A 17,881-nucleotide genomic window follows, 5' to 3' on the forward strand; every position below is an offset into this window, starting at 1 on the left:
TTGAGGAAGCTTGACTGAATACATGCATACAGAGCCTGGCTCCTCTAGATGCGGCTGGTGCTTGGTCTGAAAAAACATGACAACAAAACAAAACTGGGCGCCGCTCATCTAAATCCTGCGTTATCTTCTGTTAATACTGTTGTGAGTTTTTCCTGAGCCGCTGAAAGACGGGCAGAGCTGCGGAGGGCGGCTATCTGTCCTCGACAGCTCTGTTCACTCAGTGAAGCCCCAGATCTTGACAGCTGCAATTCAATTAATTATGTGTCCTTTGGATTGAATTGTGGCTTCACTAAAAACAAAAGAAAAAGGAAAAAAAAAGCATCTATTAATCAAAATGTCCATTTTTTATAAATCTGTGGGACCGGCACCTCTGCTAATTTGCCTTCCAAGCAGCCGCAAGTGCAGGAAAATGTGAAGCAAATGCATTTCTGATTTGATAAATAGTGGAGATGTATGAAGTGGCTTTCGCAGAGCTGACTTAAGTCCATCACAATAATCAAAGCCTCTCACGGTTCTCATTTCTTCTCTCCCTCGCTCTCGCGCGCTCTCTAGGTTGACTAGATTGATTTTCCTCACCCACGGTGTCTGAATTCTGTTTGAGAGCAAAACAGAATAGCTTTTGTGCTCGCTCACTGTCTCCCTCATCCTCTGCAAGCTTTGGATTATTTATCACTGGGCCGTGCTTTACACATCTGTGTTGCTTGGTAGCACTCTGATGGATATTTCATAAATATTCTTGTGACAACAAGAGAAAAAAAAAATTGAAAACCTTGTTTCTGAAAATGTACATATCGGGCACCGTGTGTACTCCTTCGCTGCCTTTCTGGTGATTCTGCTGAATTGAATCATACTATTAGCTTCTATATTCTTCTTGTTGCTCAACTGTGTGGGTAAGTTTTCATGCGATCGCTGGAGGTTTCACCTTGCACACATTTGCACCTCTGAGCTGGCAGAACCACTGCAGTCCTTCACTGAAGCACCTGGCAGGATATTAAAATTTTCCACAGTAGACTCCGAAGAAAACCACCCACATGACCGCTCAGTGGCTTCTGTGACATAAAACAGTCGACATGGTGAACAGTCATAAAATCCCCTGAAATTACCAAAAATCCACAGTGTCCGCCCTCCCGAAACTACTACCACTGTGTTCAGCGTTTTTGTTTTGTTTTTGCTTTAACTTCTCACTGTGTGATAAATGTTCACGGCCCAGTGGCTACAGAATAATCAACCATCAGCATTTACTGTAGATTGGTTCTCTGTAAGCCTCTCTTTCATGCAGCTGTGTCTGCCACTTGTAGAAAACTTCCCAGAAAAATGAAGCCTTGATTCTGCAGCTACAACAAGTAGCTTTCCTCAGGTGCCTGAACTAGTGGTTACTAGAAGCTCTGTGATGGAATAAAAACAGGAGGTTAAAAACATAGAAAAGAAACCAAAACATTAAACAGCAGTGAACCTCAGACAGGCATTCATATGATTGTAGAGAGCTGAGACTTGGGAGGATCCAAATGAGATATTCGGTTTAATCAGTAAGTGGGCAAACCTGCTTACTTAACAGTCTGGTACAAGAGAAAATGATCCAATCTTTGCAAAGCGAGCAGAGGGAGGGAAAAGTTGTCCGTTGACACTTTGAAAAACTGGTCTTTCATTCTCTGAAAAGCCTGAGAAACTATTAAAACTCCTGGCCAATTGTTGGGGACAACCATCGACTGCAGATTTGGTGTGCAGTCAATAGCTCCAGGCTGGGCTGACACAAAAGAAACCACAGTCTCAGACTTCATAGTAATGAAAAGAAAAAGAACATGTCACCCTGGTGGCACGCTGATATTTTGGCAATAACCTTTGGACAACAGTGGAAGAATAACCCACACTTGGTTTTAGATTTACAGACACTTCCTGTTAGCAGGGTCAATTTGATGTGGATGTAAAGTTGGGCTTTTTTTGCAGATGTTTTTAAAACCACTTGATTCATGGATTTCATAAAAAGCTTCCTTCATTTTATAATATTCATGTCACCGATCCCAGAACAACACATGTTCTCATGCATAATTCTGCCAGCACTCAGTCGCTTGCAAAAAAACCCAAAAAAACAAAACCCCTCACTGCGTCTTGATGTCTTATCGGGGATAAAGAGGAGCAACAAAGTGCTCACTTGTTTCTGCATGCAATCACTGTAGCTTATATAAATCTGTCTTCTGAGCTCGACATGGCCATGTGCAGATACGGCGCTGTCTGAAGGGAACAGAGACACCGGGGTCATTTCTGCTTTGATTTGAAGATTACACATAACGACAGATATCCAGTCTTACAAACTGGGGCAAGAGGTGGGGTTTAAAAATAAATGTAGGGTTCATCAGGTAGGTGAAGTCTACAAACATGCTTTTGAGCTACATTACGTGACTCGCAGGGAGCAAAAGTCATCCTCTAAAGCGCAGAGTTTCTTTTAGAAATCCATCAAGTGCAATCCTAAATAGAAGGAGAGCCCATTTAATGCTGAACTGAGGGGGAGAAACTATTCACTGAGCTAACATCGTGGCATTTCTTGCACACATGGTGTCACATCAGGTTACATTAAATGACTGAGTGGTTTCCAAGAATCTCATCATCATCATCATCAGACCAATGAGCTAATTCATGATCCTCTTAAGACAGAATGACTGTCAGTAATGGCTCTACTAATTATCTCTCACAAACACTATCACAGTAAATCTGCCGCGTTACTGCAGCAGGGGTCAAGTGGGCTTATGAAACTCGCGATTCACTCGGCATTTCCACGGCTTTATCAATGTAATGGATTAGCTGGACGACGCCCTCCACCCGATGTGTCACACACGTCTCACAGCTGCGCTCTGCAAATGTTTGGAAAAAGAAGAGGAAAAAAAAAAAAGGGGGGGGGGGGGGGGGGGGCAGTCATAACCTCGCCAGGCTGAGACGCTGTAGAAGCCATGGAAATCAAAGAGAGACGTGAGCGCGGTTTCAAATTGGGAATGAAACCGTTGCCCCATTAGGACATAGTTGTGCATCTAATAATATCTCCTCATTCCTGCGAATCAGAGTCGGGCACAAATGCTGGTTTTGGAATGCCGGGTGTCATGAATAAATGATTTCCCCCTCGTTTTAGTGCACAGAGAGGAGGAAGAGGAGGAGGGGGGAGAGAAGAGGAGGCTGATTGACAGAAATGTGTAATGCTTTGCGAGGAAAGTCTAAGAATCTGGAGATGTTTGAATAAGTATGCAGATGCATGGCTCTCAGCACACTGTAAGCTCCTGAGATCTGAGACAGCTGTGCCTCATCTGAATCCAGGCGAGTTCAGTTTAAAACAACAGGTAGGTTTTAATATAGTCTCTAATGTAGGTAAAATCAGACACACTGCTACATGATTCCAAATCTGTCTGCTTAAAGGGTCATTTTGTTATTTTGGATGTGACAAAGTGTAATTAGCTGTACTTGTAGGTTCTCGGTCATCCAGGTCATGGTGGTCTAAAGAGCTTTAAAAAAATAAAATAAAAAGAAATGAGACAACTGGACTTCTTGACGTTTGTTTTATCCAACGGGCTCCTTTAACTCCAATAGCAAATGTTGAAGAGTCATGAATATTGAACCCACAGACCCAGTACTGATCATGTGATGTTAGTAATCACACGAGCCAAGGTGTGAAAAACAAAAGGCACGGGTTATTACTGTCACTGGGGATTAATGTTGAAATGAATTGTAATTACTTACCATTTCAAATTCCATATCAACATCTTTTATTTTTGCCTTTTGTTCGTGGCCTCGCAGTTTGGAGTAAAATCTTTTTCAAATTAAAACACATTTGCTGATAATGAGATCAACCCAGATACCCACTGCACTCATGGTGTCACCAAGTGTAGCATTTAAATGCTAATGTTACACCTCAATATTTCTGCTTTTGCAGGTGATACTCCACAAACTACTGCTGTTGCTGACCATGCCCAACCCTTTATGAGCACAGTGCACCCATCTTCTGATGGCTGCTTTCAGCATGGATCACTCCATGTCACAAATATTCTCAGACTGGTTTCAGATGGCCTCCAGAGTAATAAGATCTCAATCCAATAGAGCACCTCTGGGATGTGGTGGAACAGGACAGGTGAAGCTGTCAAATGTGCAGCAACTGGGTGATGTTATAAAGTCGATATGGACCAACATTTATTAGAATGTTTCCAGAACCTAGCTGGATCTGCCATGAAGAATTAAAGCAATTCTGAAAGCAGGGTGCAGCTTTGTACTCGTAAAGCTGCGATGATGTGCATGGAGACTGTAGATAACAGAAACATGTATAGCTGAAATAAATTAAAATAGGCAGATACATTAAAAGGAAAATAATCAGCAGTTAGTTTGGCTAAAAGTAATCAATGAAATGGCTGAAAGTAGCAGGTCAAGAGTTGAAATAACCAAAAATAATGAACTAACATTAAAATTCTGACCTGCCGAAGCAACAGTTTTTCCTGTGGCAGTAGAGAGTCCAAGAGTCAAGAGTCCAAATATACCCAAAGCAACATAAAAACTTCGGCTGCAAGGAAAAATATTGTAACAATTCTGTAACTGTGTGAAATTGTAGGTATAAACTCAGACTGGCCTGTGTGGGTTACCCCAGAGGGGAAAAAAAAGAAATCTTTAAATTGCTCAAGCAAAAATTAAGTGTCTGCCAAACCCATCCCGAAAATGAGACTCAGATTTGTAATGTCAACACATTCTCGTATTCACTCGGCACCACGAGAAGATGAGTTTTTGGAAGAGGTGAGACTAACGATGAAAAGGATTTTATAAATACAATTAACTCCAGCGCCCAACTTCCTTCTATTTTCTCTGAGCAGCGCTTGTCACAGTCTAAACGGATGATTGCACTTTCATGGCAAAATATTAATAGAGTGAAAGAAGTCAGTAGTTCAGGGAATTGTACTCTTGTCGTCACTTAGAAAAGATTACATACACGCTTGAGGGCATAGAACAATTCAGAACGTGTGGGGTCTATTAATATCAAACGTATGAATGAATCATAGATTCTGGGTCAGTTAGATGAGCTGAGATCTTTTCTTTCCGCTCGTTTTACTGCTGTGGCACTTTTACACTTTGGTTTCTTTAGCCTTTAAGCGCCCAGCTTTGAGAGCGTATATGTTCACAAGTATTGATCGCTCAAAAAACAAGGAATTCTTAAGTAGTGTTCCCCCTAGACGACATCACTTTGTACCTTCTATCTCTTGCTTAAACCCAAACAGGAGCTCATCTTCCCTCCAAATATGAGGAAGTTCATAATTACACACTGAATTACACGTTATTCTGAAAATGAACAGTGGCAAATGTAACGGAAGAAAACACTCAGGAAATACGGCCGAGCTGTTAAATTATTATAATAATAGAAAAGCCTGAGGAGATTTAAAGTGTAATACATAACTGCAATCTGACAGTAAACACGGTACAATTTGTTTCACACGATGACAGATTCTGGTGAGAGGACAGGACTCGAATAAAAGGATTCAGAGGAGATGAAGAATATCTCTAGAGATAATAATTTAAACATTTTGCATGAGTATCCCTGCAGCGCTCATCAAAGTTTAGACAAATTTAATAACTTCTTCCCCTAAAGAATCATCGGCACGGAAAGCAGAAGTGACCTTTTTTTCCCTCCCGTCAGTGTGTCATTTCCACGCTTCTCCCAGTTCACAATGAAGGGCTTCGATGTGAATCAGCGAGAAAGGCTGATGGGGCGGAAAGCGCCGCGCTTATCTATGCTGGAGAGTGGAACAGATGCGGATATGACTTTGTTATCATGCTGCTCAGTGAAAGAGAGGCGAAAGGATACGATGGGAGGGAGGAGGAGGAGGGTGGTTAGGAGAAGAAGAGGAATGCCTGCTCGAATGTCAGGTTAAGTGCATGAACAGATTTCTTGGCAGGTGGGACAGGCCTAAATAAAACAAACGACTCAAACTGTCCTCCATTAGTAAAACATTCAGCATCATCTTTCATTATTTACCCCCAAAAATAAATTAATTAAAAAAAGAAAGAAAAGAAAATATACAGGGAGGAAATCTAATTGTGGGGACTCAGCATCAATCACATGGCTAAACAAACAGATCCCCCTAAAAGAAGCATGTGTCCAAAGAAGCCTTGGTCTTATCGATTACATGAAAACACTGATCAGTTTGGTGCCAACACATCCTCTGCTTCAAAACTCTCTCTTAGGAGAAGAATAGGATTCCTGTTCCTTTTTAAGTGGGAAAAAAAGGACCTGTGTGGTCCGTATCCAGTGTGGACTGAGCACAGCAGCATCAGCAGCGCCCCCAAGTTTACTGCGTTCATCGTTCCCAAAATAAACAACAAGTGAGCCATTAATCTCTCTTAAGTGTTCTTTATTACCTTTGAGGAGGCTTTCATAAAACCGTGTTAAACGAGTGAGTCTATTCCACAGTCGCTCCGACTGCTTTGTCAAGTTCCCCAAAAAGTCTGTCAATATCACAAGTGTTAACATAGGTACAGTATGACGCCTAACAAATACAGTAAGGCCACATCACTATCTGCACAATAACAATTACAGTACAAACTGTGTGTGTGTGTCTGTGAGAAAGCCCATCATAAACCTACAAACAGTAAAGAAGATGAAAAGCTTCAGACAATAAATTTACAAAACATAGCAATGCAGAGGAATCATCGTTAAAACGCCATCAAATATCTGCATTAAACCAAAAAAAGGTTCAGCTCTGTCTCCAGAGTACCAACAATTAGAATAAAGTACTCAGTCTGACAGCAATCACCCTAAACATGATGACCTTCACACGCTGGTATTGCACATGGTTCTTGTACCATCCCTGACAGTTACATTAATAAAGCATCTTTTCATCTGCAGTCTTCCCACATTTTGACATTTTCAAATTTAATAACCGACTTCATGACACAAATACCGTCAGGATGCTACAGCTAAAGGTGACGTCTTTTTTTCTTTAAGCTGCAAATGGTTTATGTTGTTAATATTACGAACCTGCAAAGTTTGACATTATTTTCCCTACAGAGTCCCACATTTCCAAATATAAGTGGTTTTTTTTTTTATAATATAATAATAATAATAATTCTAGTAACTGACAATGGCTCAGTTTAGTGTTTTAAGAAAAAAATATTACAGAAAATGACCTGACAGCTAGTGTCGAGTGCATTTTACCCACAGTGTCACGTAGTGAGTGTAGCGTGAACCACATTCAGTGGTCCCAGGGGCATCCACAGGGGTCTCCACAGGCTCTTTTCCTATCCCACAGAACGTGCAGCTCCTTGGCCGTGTGCTGGGGGGACGACAGCATGTCCAGGTAGCACTCCTTCTCACACAGCCAGCCGGGATCCTGGCAACAGGAAGGGGAATAAAATTTATTTAATTATGAGGCGGACGCTGGGTCACATTTCTCTCGGGTGAAATTGGCAGTATTTTATTTTGATATGCTCCAGGTTACAAACATTAAACCAGTTAACACAATTACGCCTTTAAACTGCGACTCCACTAGCAAAGCTTTTTTGCCGCATGCTCGTAATAAAAATGTTAAGCTGTAAAACAAACCGAATATTGAATTACTGGTAAGAGAAAAACAATCATAAATGTTCATGCCTCTTTGCTGCCTTTTTTTTCTCCACAGAAATCAAATTGTACGTGCTTAGCAGACTAAAAAACTCAAGGGTGAAAAGGGGTTTTATCATTTCAGTTCACATTTTTATTTCACGTTGTGTCTTTTGCTTGCAGAGCCTATTAGTGAGGTGCTAAAGTTTGGCTAATGAAGCTCAGAGGACCAATAGTGAGTACAAATGAGTGCAGTTTTCTTTTTGTTTCACAGTATTTGTTTTTCTCTTTGTCTTACATTGTTTAACTGCTCTAAGTCATATAAAAAAAACAATGTGTTAATACACAGTATCTTATCAATAATGCTGTAAATTTAAGTACCATTTATATTTACAGATGGAATACAGCTGCCATTTAAATTCTAAGAAAAATGTACACATTAAACACATTCATATCTGTACCTTTCTAACATTTCTTAATGCCAGACGCTGACCTTTATCAGTCTGACGTTGATAAGGGAAAGTGAAAGCACTGGGCTAAGTTGTATTTAATCCAGTGTTAGACTGATAATAAAGCAAAACAAATCATTTATGTTTTACTAAAGCTGGCAGTTCATACCATTCAGCTTCTCACCTGATATTTCTGAGGCCCAACAGCTGCCATCCATATCCCCATGCTCACATCCTCTCCCTGCAACGAGACATCCAGGATGGGCTGCTCACGTTATGATCATGAACGTCGGCCGCTCTTATTTAGCATTCGTACTCTACCTGGTAGGCCTTCAGTTTCTCTGCATTGTTGGCAAGCCACTGGACCAGGTCACGAGAGACCACATAGCCAGAGCCGCAGGCAAACGCCGGGTAGGCTGGACTCGCGTACTCCAGCTCCTGCCACTTCCCAATGCGATCCACTGCCCAGCTCTGCCTGAAACTGGGTCAGGATGGCAGAGACATCATCAAATACAGTCTCCATTTCAGGTGACCTATCAGCATTTTAACCGTGCACAGCGTTCCTGTTTCTTTGCTCCAAAACTCAGCTGACAGCGCACTGAAGTTAGACTGTAAGCACAAGAGGACACAAAGTATACGCTGTCAACAGGACCGGACGCCGAACTGTACTTACTTCCCCCACCAGAAATTGCTGCGTTTGAGACCCTTGTGGTCAATCTTCATTAATACAGAGTCCACGTCGATGTAACAATCATCATCCGTCTTCAGCAGTAGATTAAAGTCAGCGTTTCCCACAGACCTGCCAGAGAGGGAATATGCAGCCTTAATTAAAGCCCACCCTCTGATTTTATACAATATCCCAGAGTGGATTTACTTTCAAATACCAGCGAGCATGAAGGGCAGGAGGTCTGCAAATAAGTATAACACTTATCACATCACAGCTTAAGACCACTCTGTGTATTTTGCTTTATCTGATGACTCAGAACTCTACTTCTTGACTGAGCGACTGCAGTCGTGATTTTAACAGTGAGACATTTTGAGGCGTCGGCACACTTTCATTTCAGGTTGCTGATTTCCTCAGAGGGCCCAGGCAATTTGGAGACAGAGAATCGAGTCATTAGCACTTGGCATACCATTTATAGAACTGAAGCAGTTTGGAAGGCACGTTCCTGTAGGTGTCTACCACATCTACGAACACCATGTCGCCATGCCTGAGGCTCTCCTCCTGCAAAGTGGCATCCTCCTCCCTCAGCCTGGAGGCATGGCGCTCCATCCTGGCTGGGCGGCCCCGCAGGAGCTCTGACAGACCGTCTCCATCTGACGCAGAGTGAGGAAAACATTCGGGGTAATCAGGGAAAAAGTTGTAATAGTTTTTGTGCAAAAATTATATTTATTCAGCCCAATTTTTTTAATAACCTAAGGCGCTTGAGGTATAATAACTTTAATTACCATCGAGTAAAACGATATGAAAAAATGATAACGTTTGGCACAATGGACCATTAGTTCGGTTCTTCAGAGATGCTGAATGATGGATTTAATTTTGTTTTGCACAGATTTACACCAAATCTGCTCTTAAGATTCAAAATGCAAACACATGTAGGTAAAATCAATACTGGAACAGCCGGATGTTGAGGCTATGAAAATGCTATTTCCTATTTGGAACATATACAAAAAGCCTGCAGCGCGGTGAGCGGTGTTTTTCGAGCTCTTACATCTGGACTGTTTTTAAAAATGTGGCTTTGATCACACAATTATCATATAAAAAAAAAGTGCAAAGTTTATTCTGCTGCAGGACTAACCATAGATAGTAAATGTGAAGCCTCCAGCCAAACCAGGAAATCCAAGAGCACTTCTATGAGGCAATATCCCCTCTGCAATCTGCAATTCCAAGAAAAAGAGCAAAAAAAAAAAAAAAAATTTAAGTTATTGGAAACTTGAAAGAGGAATGAGAGTGCGTTATTCATATATCTCCTTCTAGATACTGTGTGCGAACACATACAGAAGAGATCTTTAGGACGCCTCCTCCATCGCTGAGCTGCACGGAGGAGGAGTTGACTGTGGTCAGTGCAGCAGAGTCGAGACTCTCCCAGACGAGCGTCCCCTCAAACCCCTGGAATAAAGACAGATGTCACGGGTGTGCTGTCCAACGCCATCTCATCTGAATGATGTAATTAGCTACCATCAAGGACACTGCAGACTTGGAAACTTTAGAGTGGATTACATTATGCTTCGCTACAATGTTAATGAAAGATTCATTTAACATCCCCTGAACCTAGCCTCTGCTGCAGCGATGTAACGGTGTACTCTTGTACCCCTGACATCACCGCCAGGCGTACGTGCAGACATGGGGACGGCTTTCGCTTGGCGGTGCGTGTTAAAGCCAGGACATCGTGAGCATCAAACACTTTTTTATGCACTGATGTGTTGCTTTTCTGCATCAGTTCAGGTTGGGGATGTTTACTTATGCAAAGGTAAACATCAAATTCAGCGCGAGGTCACCGTTATATAAATATAAGAGGACAAAATGAAGCGAGGCTCTCCAAACAGATACTTATTCTATTTAACATCAACCTCAATGAGTGAGCTCATACACATGAATGACTTCATGTGTCCTCCTCTGATTTGGGGGGTTAACCTCTTTAAATCTGCATGTGGCACCCATTCACATTAATGATAAATCACTTCTGTTAAATAAATTTATAAACTCCTGAACTTCTATAAGTCTCGTGTGTTTTTCTCTTTTCGTCTCCTCCACAGTTATCGCCCTGAGCAGAGCTAATGAAAAGGACGAGACGCCGCTGATGTAGATAATCATCTCGCACTGCGCGGGCGTGCGAGACGGGGACCATGATGTTTGCATAGACTCAGTGTTCGTACAGCATCGTAACTCACAGGCATTATTTAGGGGTGAAGAGAGACCTGCTCACATTCGAGACATTGCTGAGTCAAATCGTCCATTTCTTTCATGTGAGGAAGAATTTTAAATTGCTTCAAGCTCAAGTTTTTCATTTTTATATAGTTTGCATTTTTACATTTTCTTTCTATATTTATCTTATATGTACATATGTGTGTGGGTATCTACTTTACGTTGGTTATTTGTGTGTATTTTATCTGAACTGTCAATCATGTTTTAACTGTATTTTAAATGGTGTTGTACAAATAAAATTAATATTGTGTTGGAAATGATTGTGGACAGTAGCAGGTACACTAATATGGCATTAAATGATTGCATTAAAACAACCCAAAGATCCCTGGTTTGATTCCAGGAGGAGACACAAATCCCTTTGTGGCTGCATCAAGAAAATCCAGGTTAAAAAATAAAATTAATTAAAACAAATCTGTCAAATCAAATATGCAGAGCTACCTGCTGTAGTGACCCGTTGTGAATAAGAGCAGCTGAAAGTAGCTTTCTAGTACTTAAAAAGAAGAGCTTAATTCAAAAAGAAAGTAGAATAGACTAAAACAGCTTCTGAAGACTTATATTCCCGACTGGAGGACTTTTACTCCATTTTTCTTTAGTCGTGGCTACAGCTCAGAGGATCAGCGACAAACTGACCTTCGGCAGGATGAACTGCTCCACTGGTTTGTACCACATCCAGTTCACCAAGGTCCCCGTGCTAATGGAGCTGAAGCGAGCAGTAACCACAGCCTCCTGAAGAGGAAAGTGCAAAAAAAGAAATATTCGAACTTTTTATCCATAAAGAGTTCACAAAGATGCCGTCCTCCATACTGAACACAGCCACACACTGCTCTGTCAACAGCAGGACTCTAAAATGAGCTGAAGTTTGTTCAACAAACAGCAGCAGCACAGAGTCCTCCAGCTGCCCTCGGGCTGTGTTTCTACTGAGCTCCACAGAAACGCAGCATACGCCATGCATTATGCTCACAGGCCAAAGCCGCGTTACCTCCTGGTCCAGCTGGAGAAGCTTCACCGTCACGTTGCTCTGAAGCTCGGCTCGGGTCCCGCTGGGAAACACCCCTAGCCGGGTTATCACCACCGGGTGGAGTACCTTGAAATCCAGGGCGATGGCAGACACGTCGGAGGGGGCGAGCAGCGAGGGATCAGACACCGTCACAATTTCCATCTCTCCGTCCCGGCCTGCCGCTGGGACACAGAGAGGGCAGCGAGTCACTGCACAAGCACACATGAAATTTATTACAATCCCAACACGCTGACTATCTTTCTTTTTTTTTCTCATAGTGATGAAGAGAAGAGAGAAAGCATTCGGAAAAGGCGGCGGACTCTGGGAAAGCTACACCATCAGCACTTTGAGGAGCCGCTTCTTCAGGACGGCTGTCTTCAAAGCGAGCCCCTGCTTGTGAGCGTGCTCTCTTAATTACAAAAGAGCAGTTTATTACTCGAGAGATCAATGAAAAGATCGAGGGTGTTAAAGCGAAGCTGCGAAGCCCCCCCGCCCCGCTTTCACTTTATGTGCATTCTACACAACTTCTACAGCTCCTTCCAAAATAAAGACAATTAGAGGCGAAGAGGAGCAGACGTTTTATCACGGCAAACGCTTCTCACGTTAGCTGAATGGGACTGAGCTGCAGGATTGTGCTACCACTAGGAGAGAATAGACATAAATCATTTTGATCGATGCTTTATTCCCTGGAAACATGACAAAAATGTGATTATCAAACTATCATACATTTTTATCATTACATTTCTGTCGCTTAGGGTGTTTATGGGCAATTACTTCAATATCAAGCACCAACTATAGGCTGCATTGGGCATAGCTCATTAAATAGATCATAAATCAAACCATTATTTTTATTACTGGCTAGTGGATGAACATTCAGTCTTAAAAAAGAATAAGTACACAAATAAATAACACAAAAACAGAGCTCAGTGTGACATCTTTAAAGTGCTTGTTTTCTGTAGTAGTTCAGAATTCAAAGGCAAAGACAAAAATCTTTAATTGCATGTCAATCAGTCGATTCATCTCATGCTGTAGTGTGTTTATATCAGCTCTGAAATCTCAAAACCTTCAAACATCATTAAATATCTCACTATTTCTCCTCAATTCAAAGCGCACACACACACACACACTCTGCCGGCAGCAGGATTACTGCTCTGAGAAGCTAATTAGCATTCACCTTATTGTAGTCCAAAAAAATAAAATAAAAAAATCCCTGTGATGAACGCGGAGCAAACAAACACATTTCAGCGCCACAATTAATTGTCCACTTAACGCGCGCTTTGACCTGAATCCTGCGTCAGGTACCCCGACTGTGCTTAAAAAGCTGCCACTGCCTCTTTCTCTTCCAATCACACGGAGCATCACGCGCACCCAAAGCCTGCCTGCCATTCTGAAGCAAATCACGTCAACAACCAACAGCCATTAACGCAGTGGAGGGCAAGAGAAAGGGCTGGGGAACAAAAAAATAAATAAATATATCTATGTAACGCATTGCCATGACCCCAAAGGCCACTGTGTGAAAAGCCCATTCTGATGAGCTGTAATTATGTTTCCATGAAGGCAGCTTAACGCCAGTAAAAGTGGAGAAAGCCGGCTCAAGTGGACGAGATCGGCGAAGGCGACAGACGTTAACAATTACTGCCGATGTTCAAAACTGACTGCGAAGGAGTTAAATTATTTCATATAGTGTCTGCTCTTTGTGCAGCTCTACTTTTCTAAGTGTTAAGCAGTTCTAGTTACCCCACCTCCTCTTCCCTAAGCCCTGCAGCAGCAGTGAACATTTCTGCTTTGGCCTTAGATATACAAAAGGAACAGAAAGTTGTCCTTGAGCTGTGGGAACACATGAATAAAAAGGTGTTTCACTCTTTTTCTCAACAGCCATTCTTCTCATTCTCTCGACTCCTCTGCTGTTATCCTGCCTCCACTCCCCTTTGACGACCGTGCACGCAAGCAACAGATTGCCGAGAGAATTAGAGCTGCAGTCAGATGCCTCTCCCCTCTTTTTGCCTTTCTTCCCCCCCCCCTCTTTTACCTGGCTCGGTGAAGTTCAGGAGGGAGCAGGAGTAAGGATCTTCTCGGTCCTCCTCTGGTATAGGACACCCATGTTCCCCCACGATAAACTTCACCCCCACTCTGGATAAGAGTAAACAACAAAAAATATGTAACAACAACACAAGCACTGTGACATACCCCCCAGTTTGTGCAATATTCGGCTACAAGATTTCTAAAGCTTGTCCATCTATCCACCCGGCGTTGCCATGGTTACCGGGGGGTTGCTTAAAGGCCATCACACCTTATCTGTGCTCCGATCGCTCAATGAGAAGGAAATGGACAAAGAGGAAGAATGAAAGAGAACAATATTGGCCGCTGGTCAGGTAAAGATAAAAGGCTTGATGGGGCTGTCAGTTATTTGCTGCCAGCTGCTGCTGGCTTCATCCCCCCTCCCTTTCTCCCTACTATATGAATTTGACTGGTGAGAAAAAGAAAGGCAAGACAAATCAAAACAAACAGAAAAGCAGTGAAGTTGAAGGTCTAGCCTGCTGACCTGTGCTGGAAGTGGAGGTGGTGTCTGAGGTATCCCAGCCAGGTCTCTCTTATCGCCTGTCGCAGTTCATAATGATGTCTTGCTGACAGCACCCCCACCAAAACTTCATAGAAAGGTAATGGCTCATCTGCATTGGAGACAGACACATTTCACTGAAGATGACCTCGCACAATAGCAGAGTACTCAAAATGTAAGGGCAGATGTAAGATATGGATAAATTTAAAAAAAAAGAAATCTAACCAAACCGGTTTTCCTCTCATACTCAGTTTGCGGTGACTTACTGCGATGCACCCCGTGAAGATTAATGTCCTCGTGCATTAAAAGGTAGTTAGTCTACACTGATCTGATGGTGAAGCCGCTTCACACAGCCAGCGTGAGGGCTGATAATGAGTGATAACCCGCTTCAAGCAGCCACGGAGCACAGTAGTTACACTGTAACACGGCGAGAGACTATCCCAGCAACGCCCCGCACTATTCAAATGTTACATTCACCTCTTTTCCTCCGTAAAACACACATTAGAAAACACTCATTCCAGTCACTGCCGTTAACTACCTGTCCACACACACACACACACTAACTAGCAAACTACCACACCGGGGCGGTAAAGGCAAAGTTAACCAGCCTCTCGAAAGGAAACAAAGTTGCGAAGCTGAGGAGGTAAAATCCCGGGGTAGTGGCTAAAAAAAGTACCCGAGTATGTGTTGTTGTCCAGCGGGGCGGAGGAGGGTCGTTGTGCCAACCACAAGTGCACCAGGACGGCGACAGCACAGGGAAGCAGAATGAGCGCTAGCCTCCGCATGGACGGAGCCCTTCATTCAGCCGGAGCAGCCTTCAGCTTTAGCGGCGCGGAGCCTACCTTCCTCGAGCCGCACGGTGCTGCGCGGTGTGAGCTGCTCCGTGTGTGCGCTTCATTTCAGCTCCGCAGCTCTCCGCCGGGCTCTCACCACTGCCTCATGTCTGCCTCCGCTGCTCGATGAGCGAGACCAATGGGAGACGAGGAGCCCTACCGCGGTGCACTCTGGGAGGTGAAGTTCAACCCTGTAGCCAATCGAACGAGCCTTAAACTTGATATAGTAGTTCTCTAGGTTAATAATAAAAATAATAAATCATACTAATGTATGTTCTGGTCCTTTCTCAGCTTAATAAAATTACTTTTATTCTTTTTACTTTTATTTCACTAGCTATAAAGTGCATGTATCTTCAGATTCATTATTGTCAATATTATTATTTGTAGGATTAATAGTAATAGTATTTAAAAATATTAAGTTTTACATTACTTTTTTAAAACTCTAGCTAGTGAAATAAAACTATAAAGTACATGTATCTAGTACATTTACTTAGTTAGACTAGCATGGAAAAAAAGGAGCAAATTAGAGTGACAAATACTGGATATTTAGGGCCAAAAAAAAAGTTTTTATGTGATACAGCGGTCCAGTTCCCTTTCCTCCATCATACTGTGTACAAAGATAAATGTGTTGACAACAGCAGGCAACACTTTCTAGCATTTAATGTGTCTCCATTAAAAATAAATCAGCCTCGTGCTGTTTTATTTTCCACTCAAATCATATTAAAGTCAACAGTATGTTAATTTAAGTATGTTCACTAAATATTTTATCCCATGTCCCTAAAACAAATGAAACGCTAAAACACTAAAGGTGCGTCCCATCCCATGATTATCACATAAAGACATGTCAGTTTGGTGGGTTTGTTTTCCTTTACTCCACACAGTAAAGTGAGGAAAACACTGTAAGCAAAGACAAAAATTAACATATGAATCATTTCATCCTCTCTAAACCCAGGTGATGTGTTCTAGCATTAAGAGCGCAACTTTATCAAAAGCTGTTCCCCTGTGCTGCACATAAATCATTTAAATGAAATCTTTTGTGCATGGAGACGAACGCTTGAGGAGGATTTCTTTTGACTCTGAGAGCACCAGTGTTTTCCCGGAGGAGGAGGAATGGGTCACCCCACTGAAGAAAAAAAACACAAGCCCTATACAGTGCTTGTAAACATTTTATTTGTATTGATTTTAATGGCATTCCAGCGTTTCAAAAATGCCATTTCAGAGACCTTACTGCCCCTCGGAGTGAAAAAATAATAATGTGACGGGGAAACACTGCAATGTGCTGCATGTCAGTGCTCTGAGCAGAATTCATTGAGAAGCTGCTGCAGAACACCATGCTGTGCCTGTAGATGAATAATCTTATCAGGAATTATTACTATTCTGGTAGACTTTGGGGGCCTCACTGCTCAATTTGGAAAATTGCTCCAGTGCAGATACCCAATATTAGATAACCTACTGCCCCAGGGATAATTACTTTCCTGTGCATTATATAATTCTTTTTGGACTCGTATTCATAGATCTACTCATTAGGATGATTTAGTTCTCTCCCCGCAACACATTATTCATTTGAAAGGAAAAGGCTATTCATAGCATGTTCAGGGGTTCTTGAAACCCATCCAAACATCCCGCAATGCTGTGGCTTCTCCAGCCCTCTATCAGAGTCTGCTGTTTGTCTCTCACATTTCACTTTTTATTTATATGTGGAGTTCATACTCTATTTATACTATTCCAACTTGTGTTTTTCATCTTTTCCCACTCAGGAATCACTGTACTTTTCCTCCACATCTATAAAGGTTTCTTTTATCCAGTCAGGTCCCACATGGGAACAATGTGCCTGCAATGATGCAGGGACCTAATTTTAGGGGGTTTTTTTTGGGTACACCATTTGTCTTCTCAATAGCGCATATCATTTCCACAAGCAAAACGATTTTTCTTAACTTTGATGTAGCCATGACCAACAACTAAATTTAAGCAATATAATTGCCAAGAGATTTAAGGTGGAGATTGACAGAGATCAAGATTATTCAGATTGTGGAAAAACAACAAAAGCGTTTCAACTTTAGAAACCAGATGCGTGTTCATGGAGCAGCCCATCATTCACTGTAAGATGCTGACTGAGAAACTTTGCCTCTCACTGGGGTTTAAATGTGAAATAAATGTAGATAATCCACAGCACAGCTGGTCCCAAGCCTAAAAAAAACAGAAAGAAAAGAAACTATAACACTGACTACTTCTTAATTACATCCTAGCCCTTTGGGATCAACCAGGGGAAGAAAAAAAAAAATCAATAAGAGATACCAGTATTCACCTTCTCAGTGTCATTCATCAAAACTGTCAGTGCTGTGCATTAAATCATAACTGCTGTCTCTCATAATATCAACACGCAAGAGTTGATTTCCTGGTTTGTCCAAAAAAAAAAAAAAAAAGACCAATTCTGCCTCTGACCCGATCATCAGACCATGAAGTGTAGTGAAAAGTGGCTAAAAATAAAATAACCACTATCAACCAAATTAGGTGGAAAGTTGTAATTTTGGCCTATTCCCTCTGTGAGGATGTAAATGGATGCA

At 42.1% G+C, this 17,881-nt stretch overlaps 1 protein-coding gene across 2 annotated transcripts; it reads right to left on the reverse strand.

Moving 5' to 3' along the window:
* Window positions 1–6,351: 6,351 nt before the first annotated feature.
* Window positions 6,352–15,517, reverse strand: b3galnt2 (beta-1,3-N-acetylgalactosaminyltransferase 2). Of its 2 annotated transcripts, none has more exons than XM_035915248.2 (12): window positions 15,161–15,517; window positions 14,470–14,596; window positions 13,957–14,057; window positions 11,910–12,136; window positions 11,561–11,656; window positions 10,004–10,114; window positions 9,804–9,882; window positions 9,138–9,321; window positions 8,678–8,803; window positions 8,326–8,485; window positions 8,189–8,245; window positions 6,352–7,346 (listed from the first exon to the last, which is right to left on the reverse strand). In XM_035915248.2, the coding sequence occupies exons 1-12, from the start codon at window positions 15,267–15,269 to the stop codon at window positions 7,209–7,211; spliced, it is 1,515 nt and encodes a 504-aa protein (XP_035771141.1). In that variant the 5' UTR covers window positions 15,270–15,517; the 3' UTR covers window positions 6,352–7,208. The 2 variants fall into 2 exon arrangements, with proteins under 2 accessions (XP_035771141.1, XP_006807725.1); XM_006807662.3 differs by having other exon boundaries at window positions 11,910–12,109; window positions 15,161–15,513.
* Window positions 15,518–17,881: the final 2,364 nt, after the last annotated feature.

This window comes from Neolamprologus brichardi, chromosome 13, assembly GCF_056152115.1.
Source record: "Neolamprologus brichardi isolate AB-2024 chromosome 13, ASM5615211v1, whole genome shotgun sequence".
In the NCBI taxonomy this organism is placed as follows: domain Eukaryota; kingdom Metazoa; phylum Chordata; class Actinopteri; order Cichliformes; family Cichlidae; genus Neolamprologus; species Neolamprologus brichardi.